Source organism: Dendrobium catenatum, unplaced genomic scaffold (assembly GCF_001605985.2).
Source record: "Dendrobium catenatum unplaced genomic scaffold, ASM160598v2 fragScaff_scaffold_536, whole genome shotgun sequence".
Taxonomy (NCBI): Eukaryota; Viridiplantae; Streptophyta; class Magnoliopsida; order Asparagales; family Orchidaceae; genus Dendrobium; species Dendrobium catenatum.
This window is the reverse complement of record NW_021318998.1, coordinates 344,010-371,402: the sequence shown is the minus strand read 5'-3', so window position 1 is coordinate 371,402 and position 27,393 is coordinate 344,010. Positions and strand designations below refer to the sequence as shown.

General features: G+C 38.3%; 1 protein-coding gene across 1 annotated transcript in view; it reads left to right on the top strand.

The window, feature by feature from the left end:
- LOC110109340 (ubiquitin carboxyl-terminal hydrolase 14) overlaps positions 1–27,393 on the top strand; it is an 87,158-nt gene that overhangs the window by 23,524 nt on the left and 36,241 nt on the right. Inside the window, exons 10-12 of the mRNA XM_028694654.1 lie at positions 12,312–12,510; positions 12,588–12,645; positions 12,743–12,865. Coding sequence (XP_028550487.1) covers positions 12,312–12,510; positions 12,588–12,645; positions 12,743–12,865 — 380 coding nt within the window. The remainder of the gene's footprint in view (positions 1–12,311; positions 12,511–12,587; positions 12,646–12,742; positions 12,866–27,393) is intronic.

Genomic DNA, 27,393 nt, shown 5'->3' with positions numbered 1-27,393 from the left:
TAAATGTTCTTTTGCCCAAACAATGGCTTTAAATTTTACTCTAGAGATTTTGTACATTAGATGTTAAGTCTTAATCATAATCACAGTGATGGTTTGTGGTTATGGGTTTATTGTGGTTGAATGGAGATTAAGAAGAATGTTTGTCCCATGCATGCATAGTGCAGGAATTAACTGTTGAAAATATATGAGAAAAGACTGATTTTTGTTATTCTAAAGAGAATTACAAGTGCTGGTTATATAGTTGATACCAGAATCCATGAGGAAGGATGAAAATCGGTAATGAGAGAGGAAAAGGAAAATAATGAACACAATAATTTACATAATATTTTTCTCTTTAAAATAACTAGAAAATAGAGTTGTGTGACAGATTCTCCTTGCTTGGACTGGCGGTGGAACTATCAGCATGCAGTCAAGGAAGGCAGTAGGATCAGTATACAAGGGGCCAAAGTTGTTGTAGATGTTTTGTCCGCCTAGATGCAGAATTCCTTTATTGTTTCTGGTTTCTTGCTGTTGTTATTACTCCTCTTTGTCTGCTGTCCGACCCATTATTTTCTTTCAAATTTGGTTTCTGATTTCTAGTAATTATAATTTCTTCCAATCTTGTGCAAGACGTTTGTCCACTCCCTTGACTTTGCCTAGAATTTTCACACTCCCCCCCTCAAATTGAGAATATATTGATCATTCGTAACTTGGAATTGAGGTTATTAAATTGCATTTGATTAAGGGCCTAGGTAAGGATATCAACAATTTGAGGTTTTGTAACTTTTATAATCTCTTGATCAATTTTTTCTTTTATGAAGTGTCTTTAAATCTAGACATTTTTTATCCTATGTTGATGGTCAAGGCCTTTAATAATGATAATTGTAGTTTGGTTGTCACTAACTAAGATAATATTATCAACATAGAAAGTGATGATCTTAATTTTACATGATGATGATTCCTTGACAATCAAAGTGCGACCAACATGCTCATGAGTGTATTTATTCCTTTTAATCATAATAGTGAATCTATTAAACTATGCTCTTAGTGATTGCTTTAGATAATATAAAGATTTATACTTTTTTTTTATTGGAGTTTTTGACTTAAGTACTGAAGAGGCTAGTTCTGTAGAGTCTAGTCTAGGCCGGAGAGATTATAACTCTGAATGAATTAATCTTAGCAACTTGTGTAAAAATTTCTTGATAATTAAACTTTATATTTGAATAGGACATTTTAAAATAAGTTTAATCTTATGCTTTTGTATTTGGTATTAAAGATTCATCTGCACATAATAGTTTTTCCCAGGGCTGGATTTAGAGATTTCCATACTAGAAAGATTTGTTAGAAAGCATTAGGTATTTTCTACAATTCCTTGTTGTTCTTCTTGTACCATTCATGTGGGTAATCAAGATGTTAAGATCAAACTCAGTGTGACCTTGTGAAGTATTTGGGGCTTAGGTTAGAAACATGATTTTGCTAATGAGAAATGCTTGATCATTGGATAATCCAGACAAGTCACCAAGATCCATCCCCAGTAATAAGTTTGTAATGCAGTAACAATACAACAGACTACTCGACAACTATTGATTAAAAGACCTACAGGATCTGGAATTTATTCTTGATACTAAACATGATAGCTCTAAACTTAATAAAAAAAAGCATTATCACATAAAAAGGAGTATAACAATGCAAGTATATAAAACGAAAACAACAAATACCTGAGGTACGGATCTCTGATTCAAACTTTGACAAATCCTCAATATGGTGGTCTTTTAGATGAGAAGTAACATCTGGTGTAGACGACTCTGAACCACCTAACATTACCCAATTCAAACCCTGAAAGGAAAGTGCTGGGAGAAGCAATAATCGGTTGAGTCTGCAACAATATCATCCTCATCACTTTCAGATAATATATGTGTAGAGCCACTATGGGCAAGCTGTGGAGATGATCGTTCATCTCTCTCTCTCTCTTTATATATATATATATATATATAAGGGAGGGTAAAAAGCGGAAAAAAAATGAATAGACAAATAAAATATTTACCCCCAACATCGCAAGAGGGGTAGCAATAACAAATATATGCTCAACAGCCAAGTTGCTTTCTACACCCAAGTCATCATCATCGCTAGATAGTACTGGTGCTGAGTCATTAAATGCTAACTTGGGTATTGCATCCAAATATGTACATATTGAAGAAAAGAGCAAAGCATTATGAGGGAAAATAGTCATAAAAAAATTACACCTGCGAATACTTAACACTTTGCTCGGAGAGTGATCATTATCTGATAACACAGGTTTAGAATCCCCACGCTGTAACTCAGGATAGGATTTGCTACTTGAATAAGAGGGATTATAGTTGCACAACATTCAACTCAATAAAAAAATGAATGATGATGAAATATGATATGCACTAGTACCTTCAACATCAGGAGAGAGTTCATGCAAGCCTGAGAGGGTCTGAGAAATATTTAGGCTGATCGGCTCCAAAGCTGATGAGCTCGGAAAGTCGACAAGAATATGTATGGGCTTTGAATAAAAAAAAAAACATATTATAAGAATTTGGATAAATAAAACCAAATCAACATGCACTAATTAAGGTAGGAAATTGATGTAACTTGGCATCTCATATGATACCCTACTTCTGGGATGCTCTCTATCAAAAGAGGGAGAGATCAATTTACTTTCATAATGATGTAAAGAGGCTGTAGCCTCTACATATTATTATACATATGAAAAAGGAGATGTAAAAAAAGAAAGGGAGGTAAGAAGGAAAAAAAAAAAGAATAAAAAAAGTAATAATACTAGTATGTGTAAATTGCATACCAGGACCACCATGTGATGTGAAACGGAAACGCCATTTACTTGCCTAGGTGGAAAGATTAATTAAATCCCAAATGAATTTGGGGAGAGAATGGAAATCTGAAATTAAATTTCAGATTAAGTGATTTTGGAGGGAAAATTAAGTGAAATCCAATTTTGAATTCCCAAATTAAAGAGGAGGATTATTGCTCATTCAATTGGTAGAAAGTTGGGCTGATTTTGTGGAGTCATTAATGTGATTAGGAGAGGGAGGGGAGGCCATTAAGGGGCCGGCCACATGAGGAGGAGAGAGGGGATGAGTTTTGAGAGAGTGGGGACCACCAATTTAATTTCAGATTTTACAAAATCTGAAATTAAAATTTCAGATTTAATAAGGAAGGAAGATTCCTAAATTAAAACAATCAATTGGATTGAATTTGAATTTCAAATTCGAAATTCAATTTCAATTTATTTTGATTGCTTGAATTAAGGAGGCAATTTAGGAAACATTTAATGGCTAATGAAACTCCTAAATTTCATATTTGAAATTCAAAAGAAGAGGGGGAGAAGGAGGCGGCGGCAAGGTGGGAGGGGACCGGCGGGCTGGAGCTGGCCAACAGCTGCTGGTGGAGGATTGACCGGCGGGAGGAGCCTTGCAGGCCGGCGGGTTGGACCTTGTAAGCCGGTGGTCTGGATGGTTCCAAGGGGTCGGCGACAGCAAGGTGAGGGGAGGGGAAGAGGAGAAAATCTGAGGATTTTCGTTGCTTTGATTCCACCACCTTGTTAATCTTCAAGACTCGATCTCCACAACAACAAATAGATCAAAGAGAACTAAAAGGAAACGAAATACAAGAAACCTAGAACTCACAAAGAGATCTAGTTTTTCCTACGAACTCACTAAGAGATCGAGGAGAGTGAACTCACTAAGAGATCACCATGAACTCACTAAGAGATCAACAAGAACATAAAATTTTCATTATCAATAATTCATCATCCAAATACAAGAGAAGGGGCCTCTATATATAGGCCTCAAAAGAAATTAAAAGACACATTTGCCCCTTGGGCTTACATAAGACAAGAGGGTAAAAAGGGAAATTGCAAAAATTAAATAAAAATACAATTAATAAACTGAAATGAAATAAAGTGATCTCGGCCGTCGATCTTCAGCTCCTCGGATAAGCATGGACGGTTGGATGTCCGCATCACCATGTCCATAAAGCAATCCAGGACTTCGCTTCCTTGTTGTATCACGAGCGCTTGATGATTCCCCACATATAGAAATCTAATCTCTAGGCACTGAGGAATACCTCGATCGTCTTGGTCCTCTAACAGTTCGGTTATATGTTTGAATCTCCAACTCGAAAAAAGAATAGAATGTCGAATCTAGGACAACCTTAGATATGCAAATGCCAATAGAAGCATTTATATGTGGGATGTATAAACGAGATCTTGTACCAAGACGTAGGAGAAATGCTCAAGTCATGGAAGCTGCATCAAGATGATCAAATGACAGAAGAGAGCTAAAGTGGTGAAAGTTAATCACCTCAAGAATCACTGGTAGCCCATCTAAAGGAGTAGCCTAAATAAATCCAAATTTGTTGTGCTGCTCCATTGGGATTATCTCTCTCCAAAATCACAGAATCGTTTGGGCTTCATGCTGATGAAATATTCTGCAATGGATGCATAACTAGAAAGCAATATAGGTTGGCCCTCTCTAGTCGGAGAGTCAACAAGTGCTTCATCGAAGCATCAGGTTGGCAAATGCCCAATGGGAGACCGATGAATAAGCTTGAAGCGGTCAACCATGTGTAAGGAAACAAACATGAACATCCGAATATGATCTTGGTTTATAATTGAAGTCACCCTAACAAGCTGTATCATAAAAGTAAGTGACGGTCTGCAAAGTAGCCAGGCGACTTAGGGCAACTTAAGGCATCGACAATGTGAATATGAACCCATCCATGAATATAATGCCAGGGGACCTCAACGCTATGCTGAAACGACTATATACAATACTAATTTACCCAAAGGCATGGTATATCTGTGCTGGTATTGCTGGAGCCAATGAAATCTTCCTCCTGTATGCAATCAAACTTAGACTTAAGTATCAAGAGGGTACCGAGATGGAAAATCCTGCCCTGGCTAGGAAAAATAAAATATCATAACCATGTGGCTATAAAAGCCACCACGAACATCTCCTCTATAACTCCCCTAACAAAAATGGACTGTACCCCTTCTCCTAACTTAGACTTAAGTATCTTCTTTGTAAATTACTCGATAAAGTGAAATCCCCTACGAAAAGGGTCATGAGGCCGAGTAAACTATGCAACACGTACCTCCAGACATAGTAAGCTCTCAACCCAAGCATATAGAGAAATAGTCACGTGGTGGTGGTGACTTCTCTGTAAATAGAGATGATGATAGTGAGTCAAGCTCTGATGAAAAACTGAAGAATACACAAACTCCCCTCTCCTCTGCTGACCAGTTAGTTGACAGCTAAAAAGATTATAAGAATGAGGAACACATTCCTCGTAAGGAACGCCCAAGATAGGTAGGTCAAATACAAGTTGTAAATCCCTAAGAATAATAGTAATCTCATTTGGACTTATCTAACGAGTGTTTGTAACACTATCTCAATGTTCAGCTTGCCCCTGAAGCCAGGAAAATAGTAGGTGGCTGTAATAAAAAATGGAAACATAAATAACAAGATAGCCTCTTACTTGCCTGAATCCTCTGATGCACTCTTAAGAACATAACATGCTCAATAAACAATCACTAAGTGCCCGGAGAGGACTGCCAAATACAGAATCACGACTCTGCTCAACTTCATGATGCAGTAAACAATGACTTAGAAGTCGATTAGCATCCATGTTTTTTGGATAATCCGTTGCTGGCTGGAGAACATTCTAATCTCCATAGCTTGTACTCTCAAAATCCACTCCAAAGAGCCACCGTCATTGTGGTAGAGTTTGAAGGTAATAACCAAGTCTGCAGGATCGTGTCCTACTGGAAGGTCAGAATTGAAAGCGGTCCCATGAGGGGAATGAATGAAAATCCTGTCATATATGTCTCTATCAATAAGCTTCTCTTGATGCCAGGACAGTCGATCCGGAATATGACCCGATTGAAAGATGTCATATCTTTCAATTTCTCGTCAAATGTACTCCTTTGAGGGCTCAGTATTGGGAATTGAGCGAGGCCTGTTCCAGTTAAAACATCGCAGCTTGAAAGAAAAGAGGGAAAGATAAATGCAAATGTTAAAAATGTTTAGAGACATAACAACTAATTCATTGTGCCAGAATTGCACATTAAATTCAATGGGAGGCAATTTGTTGAATTAAAAAAAAAGACAAAAAAAGAAGAAGAATTTTTTTATTAAACTGAACTGACACTTCCTTTCACGAAATAAAACACCCGTTCAGTTAGTGCGCTTGCCCGCCTATTCCTGCACCTTCTCATGAATTCGCAAGCACCCGTCCCATCCCACATACTGCCGACTGCTCGACCTACCTATGCTATGTCGATCCGACTTCCATCTCATGTTCTTGTAAGTGTACAAGACAAGTTTGTATAGAAAATAAAGGAGAAAGTAGGGGTGTCAATTCGGGTCGGCGGGTCGGGTTCGGGTCGAACCCGACTTGACCCGTGTGTAAACGGGTCAACCCGAACCCGACCCATTTAGCTAAATGGGTCAAGAATCCTGACCCGAACCTGACCTGTACGGGTTGCCGGGTTGACCCGACCCGACCCGTGGACCCGTTTGATTAAAAATGGTGCGAGATGGAGGTGGTGCCGGAGACACTGGCTGCACGGAGGTTAGGCGGTTAGCGGTCGCTGGTCGGTGCGGACAGGCGTCGCCGAAGGTTCAAAGCCAGGAAATGCCAGTGCAAGCGGTGCGGATAGGCGTCGCCGCGTCGTGACCCGTGCGGACGCCAGGCGAGAGGAGAAGTTGCACGTCGGATTCGGACGCGGACAACTCGCCAGGCGACATGACTCGTGACCGGTGACTGACGTCCGATTTGGAGTTTTGAGTTTTCGGCTTTTGAATCCCAGTCCCACGCGGCCACGCGGGAAAAGTAAAAAAAATGAGCGAGTTACCGGGTCAATTTCGGGTTATCGGGTTGACCCGGACTCGACCCATTTTTTAAACGGGTCAAAAGCTGAGACCCGAACCCGACCTGTTTGTTAAACCGGTTGAACCTAACCCGGATTTTTCGGGTCGGGTTATCGGGTCGGGTCAATAATTGACACCCCTAGGAGAAATAAAGAGAACAAAAAATGAGAAAGAAATTAAAAAAAAAAAAGAGGAGAAGAAAAAAGAGTGGGAAAAAATAAAGAGAGAAAGAAAACGAGGTATCACAAATTGAAGACCCAAAGCCTGTATCGGGACTAATCATACTGAAGCCCTCGCGTCATCATAGCTTTGATTTGGCTGAGCGGATTGAAAGGCAAGTGCTTTCTTATCTTTATTTTGTGGGGAATGGACGTTGGGAGGTTTCGGACTTTTGAGATGAAAAAAAAAATATTTAAATTTAAAAGATAATTAATTTCGAAAAAAGAAGAAGAGTAAAAGGGTAGACTGCTTACACGAATGCTCTAATACAATAATCAAACTAAATACATTGGTTTGACTACATTAAACATAACATTAAAAACATCTACAACAAAAGAAAAACTAATTTCCAAGCGGCACCCAATACCTGCAAGCAAATAAACAGTTGCAAATTAGATGCAACAGAATAGTGCTAAAGCAGAAGTAAAAGTATTGGAATAAAAATAACGGTGCTAGGGCAGAAGAAAAGTGCAAAAACTAAATAATTGCTTTCAAATTCACTCTAAATCAAACCTTTAGATAACTTCTAAATGAAGTAGTAAATCCTATTCTTAACCAATATATTAGGTGAGATTCAAAGTGAAGTAAGAAACCCTGAAACAAACCTTTAGGCTACTTATAAATGAAGCTGTAAGACCTATTCTTAACCTACTCATTAGGGAGCTTCTAAGTGACTTAACAAACTTTAAGTTGAACTAATAGGAAACTTCTAAGAGAAGCCATAAACTCTATACTAAATCAAAACACCAGACAACTTCTAAATGGAGCTATAAGCCCCAAACTAAACAAATTAAAACGTCGGGTAACTCCTAAAAAGAGCCGTAAGCCCCAAACTAAATAAACCAAAATACCAGAAAACTCTTAAATTTAACTGTAAACCTCAAACTAAATAAACCAAAACACAAGGAAACTCCTAAATGAAGCCGTAAGCCCCAAAATAAATAAACCAAAACACAGGCTACTAAATTTCCCCATAGCAAGACATTTTTCCCATAGCATGGTGCCTTATAGAAAGGAATTTGCTTAGACAATACTTTAATAATGCCACCCGTGCCCTTGCTTTGGCTTGCTTATGTTCGTGGCTGAGTCACCTTAATAACACTGACATGATTTTTTTTTTTTGACAATGTAAATTTAGATGAAATTTTACTCTCCATGATAACGAAAGTTCTTTTTGTTGTGTGCTTCACATGTTTTTGTTTAATTTGTCCACCAAATCACCTCGCATTGCTTAGGAAGATGCACATTCTATACGCTTTAAGATATATCAAAAAATAGATTCTCAAATTTCGTATTTTTTTTTCTAAAATTTGTGGAAACAATATATCTTATAGCTATTTTGAATCCTTGCTTTGCTCCATGTATTTTATAGAACTTTATAGATTTTTTTTAAATTGCTTCTAAGCTAGAAAACCTACATTTTTCTTTATTTTAATTGCCATATTTAATTATTTCAAGTTTTTATTTCAGAAATGTATAAAAGTAACCTCAAATTGTTTAGGTGATCATTACATTCCTTTGTTTTGCTCTGTGGATTTATCAAAGTGTATAATAGTTGCTTTATAATGGTTTCATGCGTTGGATCGACAGTTATTTTGTTACAGTTTAAATATATCCGATGGAAGTTTCTTGCAGTTCAAATTGGAATGCTATGCCATTGCAAAGATGTGTCAACCCTAAACCTCCAGCTAGTCCCCATCCCCAAGCCCCTTCCTCTTTTCCGTTGTCAGTTGCCTTAGCTTGTTTCCTTAATGCAGTACTGTCAATAAAGTAGAGCACAGAGCTATGAGTTTTAATGTTTTTTTTTACCGCAACTTATTTTGTGGATTCATTTTCTGATTGTGCTTGGGAGAAGCCAGAACAAGATTTTTTTTTTTTGATAATGTAAATGTTGATGAATTTTACTCTCCGTGATAACTGAAGTTCTTCTGGATGTGTGTTTCACATGTTTTTGTTAATTTTGCGCACCAAATCATCTTGCATTGCTTATGAAGATGCACATTCTATACGCTTGAAGATTTATAACAAAACATAGATTATCAAAATTCGTATTTTTTTTTCCTGAAATTTGTGGAAACAATATATCTTTAGCTGTTTTAACTCCTTGCTTACTTCAGGAATTTTATAGAACTTCGTAGATTTTTTAATTGCCTGCATTTTTTCTTTATTTTGATTGACATATTTAATTATTTCAAGTTTTTATTTCAGAAATGTATAACAGTAATTTAAGGTTTTTTTTCCCTTCAAATTTGGTGGGGGCAAGAAATATAGGGAGTCTATACCCCTCGCCCACACGAGAGATTTGCCCTTAACCAACGACCCACTAAATCACGAATGATGCGACTAAGATGAGGAAGAATAAACTCTTCCATTTCAAATTAAACTAAAAAGAAGAAATTTTTAAAAACATTACAAACGACGACGGATTACAACTTTTGACTCGAAATCAAAGACACCCGAAAGTTGCTTTACTTAGAGACGAAAGATACAGATGGAGTGGCACTTGCGGAGAGACGAAAGAGATTAGAAGCCGAGACGAAAGGTTGGAAAGAGCTTGCAAGATTTTCGGAGGGGATGAGAAAGAAGACGGACAAAGCTCGCAAGCTTTTCCAATAACTCGCAGGTTAGATTCCAAAAATCACATAACATTCACTATTTCAAACATTACAAGCCCCTCATATTTATAGGTATGAAAGGGGAATACAAAAGGACACTAACATTAATTTTCACAAGAACCTAAACATCATAAGCATGGAAACCCCCTCCCATGCATTCACGGAAAACCTCCCAAGCCCAGGAGCCGAAGGAGCAGCCGCGGGAGCCAAGGAGGCCGCACGGAACCAAGGCGCCACATCCACGGGAAAACACCCAGGCTCGGAAAACCAGCAGCCGGCCGGAAATCCAAGAGGCAAAGCACGGAAAACAGCAGCCCATGGTGGAAGCCAAGGAGCCAGGGCATGGGAAACAACACATCTTGGAATTCCAAAAGCCGGTTTGGAATTCCAAGGGAAAAACATAATTAAAGACATAAAAACAATAAAAAGTACAATTAATAAAAGATAACTATGAACTAAAATGTTAGCTAATAATGAGCTAACCCTTAGTTCAATAAATGAACTAAAGACCAGCTCATAAATGAGCTAATATTTCAGCTCAATTTTGATTGAGCTTGTAAACTCGAGGGAGGCCAAAATTGATTTATTTTGGACATGAGTTGACCCCCCCTTTGTCTACATCAAAATTGTTTAGGTGATCATTACACCCTTTGTTTTGCTCTATGGATTTATCCCAGTGTATAATTTAGTTGCTTTATAACGGTTTCATGAGTTGGGTCGCCAATGGGAACTTTTTGCAGTTTAAATTGGAATGCTATGCCATTGCAAAAACGTTTCAACCCTAAGCCTCCTTTTAGAGAGAGCCCACTTCAACAACCCCAGCACCCAGCCACTCACCCCTCCCCGCTCCCCACGCCCCCTTCCTCTTTTCCTTTGTCTGTTCCCTTAGCTTGTTTCCTTTATGCTGTACTGTCGATAAAGTAGAGCACAGAGCTATGAGTTTTAATGTTTTAGCTGACCGCAACTTTCTTTGTGGATTTATTTTCTGATTGTGCTTGGAGAAGCCATAACAAGAAAGAAAACTATATGAGTACACTTGTGTGGTGCTTGTACTAATCCTGAACCCAATTTCAGATGACCAATTGCAGCCGTACTATGTTGAGGAATTTAAATCAAGATGCTGAAACTTGTCTGTAGGAGTGAAAATGAGCCGATTTCATGCTAATCTGGTCCAGCTTAAATTGGTTCAAACATATATTGGCCAGCTCAAAATTTGCTCATGGTTCTCATTGGTCTGATTTTGGCCCGGTTAAATTTTGAACTGCCTTTTTTCTTTATAAAATTTGGATTCAATGAAAGAATAGATTGACGTTTGGGCTAACTTTTGGAGCCCTTTCTTTAACTCTTCCCCCCGCAACTGCTGCTGCCAAACCCCGCACTCTCTTCCATCCAGCTATTACTGAAATCTATCCTATTGCCAAGAAGTCTGTTTAATGTGTTACTTACATCAAACTTCCCAAAAAAAAAAAAAACAACATAATATTGCCAAGAAGTCTGTTTCTTCTTAGCTTGATTGAGAAAGGACAAAGAGAACTTGAGGCAAGGAAGTTATAAGGAGTTTAGTTGAACTTGCTGGTTAAGAATGGAATTATCCGTATGAATGTAGAAGGCTGTCCATTTCAAGTAACATCTATATGTGGTTTAATACATGTTTTGACCTTTCCTAAGATTTATTTTTTCTTTTGTTATTTGTTGATGTTGTGTTTCTAATTCTTGGTTTCATTAATTATAGTGACCTCTTTTTATTTTTGTGTTAAGTTGTGGAGCCTAATTTTTGGCCCATGAAGAAAATGTGTTGCACAGACTTAATCATGATTTAACTTTCATAGTAAGGTCATCATAGTAGTGGGGGTGGGCAACTTCTTACCAGGGATTTGGCGGCGGCAAAGCCCGCGATATGTATCCAATTCTTGCTATCATTTTATTAAGGGCATTTTGAAACTCTATTGTATTTTTTGGCCGTCCTATATTATTTTCTTCATGAAGAATGAAAGGGCATTATTTAGTGTTTTATAAGAGAAGCAATGATTGTATTTTATCCATAATCTGATCGGAATGAAATATTCAATGAAAGCAGTAGGATATAGTCAGCAGTTTGGTGAGATTGTTTAAAATTTGTGTTTTTGTGGATTGATTTTTTTTTTTGTTCTTTTTCTTGTTCTTTCTGTTTGAATTAGGTTTTATCTACTTCTTAACAATTTGTTCTCTTTCTGGGCATTTTGTGGTTGTTTTTGCTTGCTTGCATTGGATGAGTGAAAATTAATCTGTTCATGCTTGATTTGTTAAGGGTATTTATAAAAATGAGAAAATAATCAAAATGATCCATTGACTCTTTATGAAAGATTAAAATAGTCCTCAACTATATGAAAGAATCATTTTGATCCCTCAACTTAAAAATCAAGCATGTATCTTCAAAAATCATTTAAGGTGTGGCATTAAGCCACATGGACTTTATAGAGCCTTATGATTATCATTGCAGCTATATATGGCATATGTGGGATGTTGCAATGGTCAATTGCGAATTTTTTTTTCCTGGCGCATCAAGCATGTTCACCATACTAATTGATATCCTATTTCCTTTTAGGATGCTTTGGAATTCTTTTTGCATCTTCTTGACCAAGTTGGGCAGGCCCATGCGGGAAAACCAGAATTAGATCCCTCGAGGAGTTTTAAATTCTTTATTGAAGAGCGTCTTCAATGTCCATCTGGAAAAGTTGCTTATAATAAAAGGGCTGATTATATCCTCTCTTTGAATATTCCACTCTCGGAAGCTACTAATAAAGGTACTCACATGTGCAAACTTAGAGTGTGTTAAAAAAGCATGGCTATTTTTTTTTTCATCTTTGCTCTAATATTACAGAGCAATTGGAAGCAAGTAACAAGTTAAAGTCGGAGAAGTCTGTGGCCGAAAAGCAATCGTAAATTCTGATTTTTTTGTCATTCTTTCCTATTTTAGGATTGCCCATTTTTCCCTTTTTTTACCAGAGGGTCACTAAAACCATTTCGTGACCACAGAATTAATCATGAAGTTGTACGGCCCAGAGTCCCTTTAGAAGCATGCCTTAAATGTTTTTCAGAACCGGAGGAGGTGCATGATTTCTATAGCACTGCACTTAATGAAAAGACAACAGCAATCAAGTGAGTACAATATCACAGTGAGAGGCTCTTCATACTTGACAGTAGTAGTACAGTTTAGAAAGCTGGATAAGACATTACATGCTATATATACATTTCACATTATGTGTCTACTTTATTCATGAAACATTATGGCAATTATCCTGTGATAGATTTATTCAAGCTATAAAAAGGGTGTTGATGCAGTATTAAGGGTGTCAATAAATAGCTTGACTTGCCGGTCAGGTTTGGATCCGATCTGAAAAATTCAGGTTCAAGTTGACTTGTTTAATAAATGGGTCGGATGAGGTTTGGAAATTGATAGGAAGTACTTGAGTTCGCAAGTAACCCTAAGGTAATACTTGAGTTCGCAAGCAAAGCTAATCGAAATCAGTGAGAAAACAAAGCACAAACGGCTGTTTGTAAAATGAAATCAGCCAAACGCAGCAGTTTTTATGAGAGAACAATAAAAAACTTGGAGAAAAACGATGGAATTCACTAATAGATGTAAGAAAACAATAAAAGATACAATGTTCTTCGATTCGAGAGGAAGAACAACTCTCCACAAGTCTCTAGCAAACCCTATAGCCCAAGCACACGATGAGATCTCAAATTTTCATTCAAAATCAAGATGAGCCCTAGTTCCGTCCTAATCACCTAATTAACCATAAAGGAGAAATACAAAATACACCAAAACAACCCTTCCCATTCAAAATTTCCCTCAAATACTAATTTTCACTCATGCTTGGGCCCACCATGAGCCCCCCCCCCCGGCCGCCTGGTTTCGCCGGGTGTAGAACCGGACCGGTCCAGCCGGCCCCTTCTGGAATGGCGTAACATTACTCCCCTCTTAAAGATTCACCTTGTCCTCAAGGTGAAAGGAAGGGAATTGATCTTTCATTCTTTCAAATGGCTCCCAAGTCGCATCGAACTCGGGGAGACCTTTCCATCCAATCAACACTTCTTTCTCTCTTTTTATATCTGATCTGACGCCTCGTAGCTCTAGTGGTTCTAACATCATTTCCAAATCCTTAGTCAGTGTCTTTAGTAACTCCGTAGTCACTGCATGCTCCCTAATAGCTCTCCTCAATTGGGATACATGGAAAACTGGGTGTATGATAGCTGATGGGGGCAGCTTCAGTCTGTATGCCACTTCCCCAATCTTGCCCAAGACTTCATAGGGGCCGAAGTACCTTGGTGCCAATTTCTCATTCATCCTTCTCGCCATTATCCTTTGCCTGTAGGGTCGTAATTTTAGGAATATCTTCTCCCCCACTTCAAATTGAATGTCTCTCCTGTGTGAGTTTGCCTTCTTCTTCATGATTTGTTGTGCCCTAAGCAGATGCGTCTTTAACTCCTTCAGCACGTTGTCCCTTTCTTCCAGGTAATGCTCAACTAAAGAAACCAGTGTACTTCCTCTCCCATAGTGCACTAGGTGTGGGGGTCCCTTTCATATAGTACTTTAAATGGAGTCATCTGAGAGGCAGAATGGTACGATGTATTGTACCAATACTCGGCCCATGACAACCACTTTGCCCACAACCGCGGTGTTTCAGAAGCAAAACACCTCAAATAGTTCTCCAAACTTCGGTTTACCACCTTCGTTTGCCCATCTGTCTATGGATGGTAGGCGGTGCTTCTTTTTAGGACAGTGCCCTGCATCTTGAACAGCTCCCTCCAAAATTAGATGAGGAATACTTTGTCTCGATCAGACAATCGATTTAGGGATCCCATGCAGTCTCACAACCTCCCTGATAAATGCTGATGCTATTGACATTGCGTTATAAGAATGTTGCAAGAGGATGAAATGTGCATATTTGCTAAGTCTATCAACCACCACCATGATGACTGTGAATCCTTCTGATTTTGGTAAGCCGTTGAAGAAATCCATGGTCACTTCCTCCCAAACTCTGTTTGGAAGTGTCAATGGTTGTAGTAATCCTTCTGGAGCCATGACCATGTATTTGTTTCTCTGGCACACTTCACACCTCGCCACCATCTCCTCAACATCTTTATGCATCCCCTTTCAGTAGAGCTCAGTTGCTAGCCTCCTGTATGTCTTCTGAACTCCTAAATGGCCTCCAACTACGCTGCCATGGAACTCCTGCAACAAGTGGGGAATATGTATGGAGGTTCGTGACATCACAAACCTTCCTTGATACAATAGTCTCTCTGCCTCAATGCAGTAACCAGAATGGCTACTCTTGTCTTTCCTTAGATCTTCCCTGATCTTTCTCTATTCTTCATTCAGCATGCTTTCTTCCTTGGTGCCCCCCCAGTCGACCATCAAATGTACAGACAGCCAATTCATGGAGCTCCCCCACACACCTGGATAAAGCGTCAGCTGCTTTATTTTTTGGGCCTGGCATGTACTGAATCTCAAAATCATAGCCCAATAGTTTGGATAGCCATCGCTGATACTCCTCAGTTTCCATTCTTTGCTCCAAGAGGTACTTTAAGCTCCTATAATCAGTCCGAACGATGAAGTGTCAACCAAAAAGATAAGGGTGCCACTTCTAAATAGCCAATACAATGGCCATCAACTCCCTATTGTACACTGACTTCAGTCTTGCCCTGGTTCATAGCACTCGACTGAAGTATGCTATAGGCCTGTGGATTTGCATCAACACCGCCCCCAACCCATATCCTGATGCATCGGTCTCTACTACAAAGATCTGGCTAAAGTTTGGAAGAGTTAGAACAAGAATAGTGGTCTTGACTTCCTTTAACCTCTCGAAGGCCTGGGTCGCTGCCTCTTCCCATGAAAAATTGTATTTCTTTAGTTGCTCAGTCAAAGGCCATACAACGGTACCGTACCCCTTCACAAATTTCATGTAATAACTAATCAATCCTAGAAAATCCCTTAACTCTCTTATGTTCCTAGGCAATTGGCCATTTTTGCATTGCCTCAATCTTGGTTTGGTCCGCCGCCACTCCTTGGGATACCACATGTCCCAAGTACTTCACACTTGCCTGAGCAAAGCTTCATTTCTTCAAGTTAGCTTTCAGCTGATGCTCCTGAAGCACTTCTAAGACCACTCTCAAATGTTCCAAGTGCTCCTCCGCAGTCTTGCTGTACACTAGAATGTCATAAAAAAAGATCAGGACAAACTTCTTGAGGTGCTGCTTGAATATAATGTTCATCAAAGACTGAAAAGTAGCAGGAGTGTTAGTCAATCCAAAGATTACCAGAAATTTATAATGCCCTTCATGTGTCCTGAAGGCTGTCTTTGGAACATCTTCCTCCTTCATTCTGATCTGGTGCTGTCCGAATTTTAAGTCCAACTTGGAAAACATCATTTCCCCATATAGCTCGTCGAATAGCTCATCAATCGCTAGAATTGGAAACTTGTTTGGTACCGTGCCCCTACTCAGAGCCATGTAATCCACACAGAATCTCCAACTCCCATAATTCTTCTTAACGAGGAGAATTGGACTAGAAAAAAGACTAATGTTTGGTCTGATGATCCCCGCCTCCAGCATTTCCTGGATCAACTTCTCATCTTTTTGAATCTGTGAGTAATGGTAAGGGCGACCGCTGATCGGTGTTTCCCCTTCCTTCAAGGTAATGGCGTGCTTCAGTTCCCTCAGAGGATGTAAACCCTAGGGAGGTTGAAAAATCTCGCTGAACTGTTGTATGAACGGCTGCACTGAAGAGGGAACATTGCCTTCTTCCTCTAGTCTAACCCCTCAAGGCGGTGCAACTCCACCAAGTAGCCTCCTCCCTCCTCCTGAATGGTCCTAGTTAGGGATTTGAGAGAAACCCCAGCCTTGTTCAGCCCAGCATCACCCCGAGTCATCCTCCTCCCCATCACCAGCTCCATCCTCAGTGTACCCCAATTGATCTTGGTCTCCCCCAATGTCTGCTGCCACTTCATCCCTAGGATGACGTCAGTACTCCCCAATTCTAATGGAAGGAAGTCCTCCATCACCTGGATCCCCTGAATCTTCAACACCACCTCTATGCAAACTCCTCTGCCAATTTCCACATTTCTCTGCCCATCATCACCCCATAGCCTCCGGTATCCACTAACTCCATCCCAAGTAGCTCAACAATCTGGGTGGAAATGAAATTGTGGGTTGCCCAACTATCTATCAACACCACCACCTCTTGGTCAGTTATATCTCCTTTCATTTTCATAGTGTGACTCGGAGTGAATTCCACTACAGAGTTCAGAGAGACTTTTGCCACATCCAGATGCAACTTCTCCTCCTCTGCTTCAGACCTGCTCTCACCTCTCTCCTTGTCTTCCTCGTCTTCACATACAAGGAGAACTTGAAGAGTTCGGTCCTTGCACCTATGCTCTGGTATGTACTTTTCATCACATCTGAAGCACAATCCCTTCGTCCTCTTCTCCTGCATCTCCTTTTTCATCAGCTTTTGGAATTGCCCCCCGTTTCCCCCTCTAGTTTTCTCCTTTGGCACTTCCTTCAGACTCCCTAGTGCTGCCCGTTTTGACAGTAAGAAGGTGGTAGTCATCCTGTATGAACCCCCTGAATAGTTCCCTCGAGCCCCTCTTTCTGATTTCTTATGATCTTCCACCAACTGCGCCAGCTCTATAGTCTTCCCTAGGTTCCTCGGCTCCAGCACACTGACTACTGTTCGTATCTCAGGTTTAAGCCCCTTCATGAAGTTCCCTTCCAGAGCTGACTCTGAAACATGATCTAATCTACTAGCCAAGTACTCAAACCTGTCCCGGTAATCTGCCACAGTCCCCTCCTTAGTCAATGCAAAGAATTGCTCATAGAAGTCTCCTCCCTCATCTGCTCGGAAACGCTCTAATAAACAATCTTTGAACTCTCTCCAGCTCCAGATGGGCTCCCTCCTGTCACGCCACTGATACCATGCCAAGGCTTTTCCTTCCAAACACAATCCCGCCTCAGTCAGCTTCTCTTCCTCCGTCAACCTGTTGATAGCAAAGTAACGCTCCACCTAGTAGATCTAGCCATGGCCGTCTTCACCCTCAAAGACGGGCATCTTCAGCTTTCTCACCTGTGGGTCTAACCCGTTTCCCCTGAATCCTCCATAACCTCTCATTCCTCGAAAAAGAGGTTCTCCCCAATTGTCACGGTCTTCCCTCCGGTGATTATACCCGAACCCTTCATCGTATTCTCTTCTTCTCCCTTCAAAATCAACACATCGGTAATGAAATTCTTCCCTTCTCCCGACGAATTCAGCGCCCCTCCGGTCATTTCCCAAACTCATCTCCTCTAGAGGTGGCATTGTCGTCCTCTCCCTCAATGATCTCCACTTCTGGATTTCTCCTCCCCCTAAACGGGTTCGGATTCCCTCCTACGCCATGGCCTCCGGTGGTCTCTCTTGCTTCCGACGTCGTAGGTTTGGTCTTCAACTCCAGCAGTTTCTTCATCATCTCTTCCATTACTGTGAATTTTCCTTCTATCCTTTCATTTTTGGAGGTGATTTGGGTTTGAAAATCAAAGAATTTTCCCTCCAAATCTGATTTTAGTTGACCGATCTCGTCTTCCAAGACTTCTACCTTCTTCCCGGCCATCTATCTTCCCAAGAATCACAAAGATCTTCTTCTGGTTGAAAAAAATTCGCTGAAATTTCAGAATTTCAGCCGCCGATGGTCCCAAATCGATGCTCTGATACCAATTTGATAGGAAATACTTGAGTTCGGAAGCAAACCTAATCGAAATCAGTGAGAAAACAAAGCATAAACTGGTGCTTGTAACAAGAAATCAGCCAAACGCAGCAGTTTTTATGAGAGAACAATAAAAAACTTGGAGAAGAACGATGGAATTCACTAATAGATGCAAGAAAACAATAAAATATACAATGTTCTTCGATTCGAGAGGAAGAACAACTCTACACAAGTCTCTAGCAAACCCTAGAGCCCAAGCACACGATGAGATCTCAAATTTTCATTCAAAATCAAGATGAGCCCTAATTCTCTCATAATCGCCTAATTATCTATAACGGAGGAATACAAAATACCAAAACAACACTTCCCATTCAAAATTTTCCTCCAATACTAATTTTCACTCATGCTTGGGCCCATCATGAGTACACCCCGTTCCGCCTGGGCCGCCGGGTGTAGAACCAGATCGGTACTGGTTGGACCGGTCCAGCCCTGGGTCGGCATAATAGAAATCCAACCTATTTATTAAATGGGTCGAGTTCAAGTTCACCCGCAAACTCGATTTTGACTTGAAAGTGATCATTTCAATATATATATATATATATATATAAATTCTTTTGCTTTTTGGCATGATCTTCTTATTTTTGATCAATTAACATAAACTATAGTTTGAAAGTTATTTTTTTTTAAATTAAAATGGTTTATTAGGTTGGGTTCGGGTCATTTGGGTTATTAGTGGGATTGATTTGGGTTGACTGTATTCGGAGCAGGTTAGTTTCCAATTGTAACCTGAACCTGACCTGGTAACCCATTTTGACACATCTATCTAGTATGATTTGAAGTTAGTGTTTTCAAATGTCAATTGTAATATGTGATATGCATGGATCAAGTACGGAAACTTAGTTTTCACAAATCCCGAATCACTGAATTAGTCAAAAATATAATTTTTTAGTGGATTATTTGGTTACATGTATTTAAAAAGCAGGTGTATTTTAAAGGCAATATAAAGTGAAATTAATGTATTTAAAATACTTGTTGTTTGATTATTTGTACAATAAACTCAGTAGTTTACTTTTTGGTATTTGGATAAGTGTAAGTGAGTAAAATTGTAAATTTTTTTTAATAATTTTATTTTTAATATGGTACATAATGAGGCCAACAGCGATGGTAGATGAAGGGGTTGACGTGTTCAAAGACGTCAACAAGAGATTGCGGTGGGATTGGTGTGGGATCGTGATGGGTCTGATGGGATTGGCGTGAGGTTTGATGTTTGTTGTGACATGGGCAAATTATTGCGTCTGGTCACCTGACATACGGACATCCAATCCGGACACGCCACCTCACATGAATGCACTGGGCCCCGGTATTTTTGAGTGACGTGGTGCGTTTTTGTTGGTGTTCGGACGAATTCGGACATCGGACACAATAATTTGCCTGTGACATGAGGCCGCACTGGGGTTTGACGAGGTCACGATGGGTTTCACAGGATTGGTGTGGGGTCTGTGAGTGGGGCTTTTGTAGGGTCTTTTGCAGTAAGCACAAAGTTACAGTGGCCTTGTGGTATTGGGATGGCACAAGTGCGGAGTGGTCATGATAGGATTTGTCTCAGTTCCTTCCACAATTTATTGTGAATTTGTGTGAACTTAATGAATTGGAAATACATGTGAAATGAGATAATGAAGAAGTTTCTGTTTCCTCAAAATATTAATTAGAATTTTCTTTAGTTCCAATCAACTACACAACATCTTAAAGCCCTAACATTCAAATATATTACACTCACAATACATCCAATCAAATAGGCCCTAAATATATATATGAGAATTATGACCCAAACATCATTACAATGTTGAATAAATTTGAAGACTTTGTATGAAATTAGCACCAAACAATATGAGCGAGCAATTTAATATAATAACCACAAATAGATTTCCAGTTGTGACAAATTTAAACAAAATCAAGAGTATACTATGCCAATAATATAATATGTCGAAGAGATTAAGTCAAGAAAAGAAGATGCCAAATTAAGAAAGTCAAGCCTTACTCTAGTAGAAGGAGCTGACTTTCCTTATAATTAGATAGCCACAGTTGTATCTAACTTGCTTACACAATTTAAAATTGGAAGAAGATATATTTTTTTCAATCGAAAATGATAATTTATATTCTGTAGAACTTTTATTTATTGAGTTCTCATCCTTTGGATAATTAATATGGTATGCTCATGATCAACGTAATTTGAGTCCTTGTAAAAATCAAATTGATGCTTTAAGCCTTGCCCAAAAATGAGGAATTTAAAACAAAACGTTATGGTTTTTTTCTTCTTCTTTTTCTTCATGTAATAGTTATACACACACACACCCCATTTCTCAAGGCCATCATCACATGAATTTATCTTTCAATGCTTTATATAATAGATTAGATATTAGCGACGCGAAAATATATGTATAAGTTAGTCAAGCGAAGAGATAGAAGAAGTAAGAATTTAGTTCAAGTGAAGTGCATTAAGGATGAGGATACAAAAGCACTGAGTAAGTATTTAGTTCAAGTGAAGTGCATTAAGGATGAAGATTAAAAAGCACTTTTATTAGAAGTGGACATTGATCAAAGGTGGATGAGATGTTTTGATAAGTTTTTTAATGAAGATTGTGAGAATACGATTGACTGAAGCTCATATCTGTTTGCTCTAGTCATGGATGTTCTTTCTAGACATTTGCAAAAGGATGTGTGTATTCTTTTTGCTGATGATATTCTTCATGTTGGTAAAATTAGAGAGGGAGTTGAAGGTAAACTTGAAGCATAGTTGTCAACTTTAGAGTATAAAAGTTTTTGTTTGAGTAGATTTAAAACCAAATATATGATGTATAATTTTAGTAGTAATAGATCTCGTGGGGGGACGATATTATTAATATAATTCAAGTTGGATGATTGAAGTGGGCATTATGCTTGTTGTGTGACAAATAAGTACACTTCAAACTTAAGGGAATATTTTATAAGATGGTGGTGAGGCCTGTAATGTTTTATGGTGTAGAACAATGTTTATAATTGCATATTCGGGTATTGAGGCGTTTTTCATTCGTGAGGCGAGGCGTAAGCCTCAAGGCGTTTTGAGGCATAAGCCTCAAAATCAAAAGATTGCGTAAACATAAAATGATAAATTTTTTATATACAAATGAGTGAATAATATAAAACATAAAAAAAACATAATGTATTGTGAAATCATCATTGTTTTATTATGAAATGTATTTTGTATATTAGGTAATAAAAACTAGACCCTGCAGCTGAAATGGTGACCCTATGACTCTAATTGTAACTCAGATCCCTTGATTTGGTTTGGTTTAAGCATATTTGATTTAAACAGTGATGCAAGCAAAGTCTAGAGAAAAGAAACAAATTGGAGAACACCAGGACAAGACTTAAACCAAACTCAATTCAATTGTAACTTGCAAACATCCAAACAAACTTAGGAAAAATAAAAGCCAAATTGAATGAAAACAAAATAAAAATATAAAAGCACTATCCTCAGTATAACCGTCTAGCGGTCTCCTCACATGCAACGAAAGTAGGAATTTAAGAAAATTGTGCTTTGGCTTGCAAATCAAGGGTCCACCACTGCAAAAGAGTCCAACATCCTTTCCAAACTCCTCCGGCAAATGTCTCCGAATTTCAGCCAACATACACTTCCAAAGCTCAAGAAGAAGGATACAAGTGGAGTGGAACTTGCGTAGAGAAGAATAGGTTAGAAGCCAAGACGAAATAGAGAAGTGAAGAAGGGGATGGAAAAAGCTCTCAAGCTTTTCCAAGAAGAAACCCTCAGGTTTTTGTAGAGTTTTTACTCACAATTTCAACAACCTTTTCCATACCAAAACATCACATTTTTATAGGCAAAAGAGAAACCAAACGGCCATAACACCTCCAACCAAACCGATTAGATTTAGGGAAATGAAAGGCCAACAGCCACAACACAGCATCCCCAACCCGGTACAGGAAACAGAGAAAAGAAGGCCACGGGGAACCCAGCCAGCAAGGGACCCGAGGAGCCAGCACAGAGAACGGAACAACAGCATGGGAAAGCAGCTAGGGGCCACGAGAATAGCAAAAGCCAGGAGGAAACCGAATGGACAAAGGGAGGAGAAGGGGCAAAGTCTACTCCATAATGAATCCAAGACATAATTTCATACCTTTTTGAAATAATGAGCTAGGAAGTGCATTTAATTCTCAATCATTGAGCTAAACTTCAGCTCAAGCATTTATGAGCTAAACCCAAGTAGAATCCATCATTTTTTTATCTCAACACCAAGCAACCAAGGTTCACCCGAGAGCAGCCACCACGCCAAAACAGAAATCAGCAAGCAGCCCAAGGACGAAGTGGACCCAAAAGCAAGCAAATCAAAGGATTAACATGCCCAGCACATTCCTACCATGATCATTGGAAGCCCAAACATCATAGGATAGCATAAACAAAAATAAAACATAACTAATATTGTTCAAAATACAATAAAACATAAATAAACCAAAACAACTGAATGCATCAATTCCCCCTGGTGAGAAAGTCTCATCTCCTGATGAGAAAGCTTCCACAACTCTTTTATAAAACTCCGGATGACACTTTTCAAGCTCTTTTGCATTCATCCATGTACAGTCCGTCAAGGGGCGATTTTTCCACTTTGCTAAGAACTTCATGTGTTCACCATGCCGAGTCTTAGTAGTTCTGACATCCATAATATCTTCAATCTACTCATCATAACTCAAAACAGATTTGGAGAGTGGTAAAGTTTCAAGTTCCACATGATCGTCAGTATTTCCTTCATGTAAAGAAAGATCGGAAACATTAAACACAGGAGAAGTGCCAACAGTAGAAGGAAGTTCTAAAAGATAAGCATTTGAGCCCAATTTTTTTAGAATACGAAATGACCCAAATTTCTTCCTGCTTAATTTCTCTATAGTACCAACAAGAAATCATTAGCGACGAAAGTAAGCCATAACCAAATCTCCTCCTTTGAAATAAATCTCTCTACGATATTTGTCAGCATCAGTTTTGTACTTCACATTAGCCATTCGAAGTTTTTCAATAACTTGTTGTTGGACAGTTTTAATATGGTCAAAGGTTTCAGAAGCTTCAACCCTAATTTTATTTGGCAAAGGTAAACAGTTTCTATCTAAAATGAGAGTTTTACCAGTGGAGCGAGTAACAGAATTATTGTAAGCAAATTCATCTTGTGGCAAAATCAAATCCCATTGGGATGGTTTCTCACCTGCCACGCATCTCAACAAGTTTCCCAAACTTCGATTTACAACTTCAGTTTGCCCGTCAGTTTGTGGATGATAAGCAATGCTAAACTGAAGAGTAGTTTCTAATTTTGGCCAAAGTGTTCTCCAAAAATGATTAAAAAATCTAGTATCTCTATCAGAAGTAAAAGTGCGAGGAACATCATGAAGATGAACAATTTCTTTAAAGATCAACTCAACAATATATGAAGCATCAGAGGTATTCTTGCAAGGAATAAAATGTGCCATTTTGCTAAATCGTTCTACCACCACAAAAATAGAATCTAACTTTCTAAAAGTAACAGACAATCCCAAAACAAAATTCATAGAGATATCCTCCCAAGGTTTATTTGGAATTGAAAGAGGAATATATAAACCAGAATTTTGAGAATTTTCTTTAAAAGCCTGACAAATTTTGCATTGTTTCACAAGCTTAGTAATTTGTTTTCTCATATGAGGCCAGAAATATTTTTCCTCTACCAAAGCCACAATTTTTCCTTGTCCAAAATGTCCACTCAATCCCCCACTATGAAGTTCATGCACAAGTTGTTCTCTTAAAGAATTTTTCGTTATACAAAGTCTAGATCCCTTAAATAAAAACCCTTGATAAATAACAAACTGAGCAGTAGGATCAGATCCAGAAGTAAGATAAGAATCCCAAATGTTCTTAAAATCAGGGTCATTTTCATAAGTATCTTTCAAAAATTCAAAAGAAGTAATAGTCAGGTAAATAGTTACTAACAAATGAGATCTCCGACTTAAAGCATCAACAACCTTGTTCAAAACACCAGTTTGATGTTTGATATGAAAAGTATAATCTTGCAAAAATGAAACCCACTTTGCATGTCTCTTATTCAAATTTTATTGATAGCCCAGAAAATGAAGTGCTTCATGATCAGTATTTAAAACAAATTCCCGTTGAATCAAATAACATCTCAAGAATTTCAAAGCTTGAACAATAGCATAAAACTTCAAATCGTAAGTAGAATATTTGGATCGAGTATCATTCAATTTTTCACTAAAGTAAGCATCATGTTTTCCTTCTTGGCTAAAAGCAACACCAATACCAACATGAGAAGCATCGCAATCAATTTAAAAAATGTTTTCAAAATTTGACAAACTAAGAATGGGAGCTTTACTAATTTTTTTGAATGAATTCAAAAGTCTGTTCAGCTTGAGGTGTCCACCTAAATATTCATTTTTTCAAACAGTCAGTAATATGAGCAATCAGAGAACTGAAGTTTCTAATAAACCTACGGTAAAAAGAAGCCAAACCATGAAATCCTCTCATCGGTGGCAAACCTACATGCAGTTCCTCAGGTAATATATCTGAAAACTCATCGATTAAAGTTCGAATTTCATTTGGAATTTGAAGAACAGAATCAATTTCTTTTCCCAAAATCAAGTAAGCTACTTCAGAGTGTATCAAATCATTCGCAGTCAAAAGCAGTTCAGGAGTGCTTATTTTGGCAACTTTGTTATTTTTAGCAGGCGAATCAGACACATGTTTTTGCGGATATAGAGTGAATTCCTTGTTGTTTTGAATCAAAGAGTAAGTATTTTTTTCCCTGTTGTGAATGGTTTTGTTATCAAATTGTCAAGGTCGCTCTAACAAAATGTGACAGACTTCAAGAGGCATAACATAACAAGTTACTTGATATTGGTTTAGACCCCCCAATTGTTAAGTTAACAACACATTGCTTTGTGATAGGAACCTCACCTCCCTCTTTAAACTAAGAGATTTTATAAGGTTTAGCAAGCGGTTTGGACTTTAATTTTAGCTTATCGACCATCAATTGAGATACAAAATTTCCTGAACTTCCACTATGTATCATAAGAGTATAGATTTTTCCCTCAACTGTACAAGTTGTTTTGAAAATATTTCTTCTAAGCCAGTTGTCCCTGTTATCAATTTTTGTTGTTATGACTTGTCGGATTACCAAAAGTTCTTCTCCTTCATCCTCCTCGACATCAATTTTCTCTAATTCTATGTCATTTTAATTTTCATATTCATTTTCTTCCTCTTCCTCTATTTCTTCATTGTTTTCAATGAAGTTTGTTCTTGATGGGTTGTTTTTTCTACAAGTTGCAGAAAGATGGCCATAAAGCCCACATTTGTAGCATGGTCCGATTAATTAAGGTTGTTCAGAAGGCTTAAGACCCATAATTCCTTTTCCTTTATCCACATTTTGATTTTCAAAAGACTTTATTTTTACTCCCGATGTTCCCACAGAAGTTTGAGATTGATTCTTAGATCTACCAGTTGATCGTCGTTTGTATGTTTCCGTTATCTTGTTATGACCTCTTTCTCTTTGATGTTGTTTTTCAATTTTTAATGCCATTCGATATACCTCGTTAACTTTTATTACATGATGCAAGTTCAATTGATCTTGAATTATTTATTTTAGACCGTTAATGTATCTTGAAACAGTTTTCTCTTCAGATTCGTCTAAATTATTTCTTGATTGTAGTTTGTAGAACAATTCAGTGTATTTTTCCACAGTTTGAGTTCCTTGACGCAAATTATTAAACTCTTGAAATAAAGTTCGTGCGTGATCAGACAGTAAAAATTCCCCTCTCATTTTTTCTTTCATCAGTTCCCAATTTTGTATTTTTTCTTTGCCTTGCCTAAGTCTATTGTTTTGCAAATTTTTCCATCACGTAAGAGCATGACCATTTAATTTTAAGCTTGCAAATTTCACCTTTCGATTTTCAGGAATTTTTTGCCAATCAAAAAATTGATCCATTTTCTCAAGCCATTCGTGAAATAGATGAGGTTGCAACTTATCCTCAAAGTTGTGAATGTTAATTTTAATCCCAAAATCCCAATTTCGTTGTCTCCTATTTTAATTCCTAGGGACTTCTTCTTCGCTTTCAGATGTTTGTACATGTTGTTGATTAACACTAAGATTAGCAAGGGTATTAACCATTTCATTCATCTGATTTTGCAAATCCGCTAATTGTTGCATTACATTTTGCCATTCTCCCAGATTATTAGCCATTTTAGAACTCAAAAGAAACAAGGGACTCACAAACCAAGGATTTCCTAACACGCTCTGATACCAACTTTGATGCGAGCAAAAACTAAAGTAAAGAGACATTGGAGAACACCAGGACAAGACTTAAACCAAACTCGATTCAATTGTAACTTGCAAACATCCAAATGAACTTAGGAAAAACAAAAACCAAATCGAACGAAAACAAAATAAAAATAGAAAAACACTATCCTCAGTATAACCTTCTAGCGGTCTCCTCACATGCAACAAAAGTAGGAATTTAAGAAGATTGTGCTTAGGCTTGCAAACCAAGGGTCCACCACTGCAAAAGAGTCCAACATCCTTTCCAAACTCCTCCGACAAATGTCTCTGAATTTCAGCCAACATACACTTCCAAAGCTCAAGAAGAAGGATACAAGTGGAGTGGAACTTGCGTAGAGAAGAATAGGTTAGAAGCCAAGACGAAATAGAGAAGTGAAGAAGGGGATAGAACAAGCTCTCAAGCTTTTTCAAGAAGAAACCCTAAGGTTTTTGTAGAGTTTTTACTCACAATTTCAACCTTTTCCATACCAAAACATCACTTATATAGGCAAAAGAGAGAAACCAAATAGCCATAACACCTCCAACCAAACCAATTAGATTTAGGGAAATGAAAGGCCAACAGCCACAACACAGCAGCCCCAACCTGATA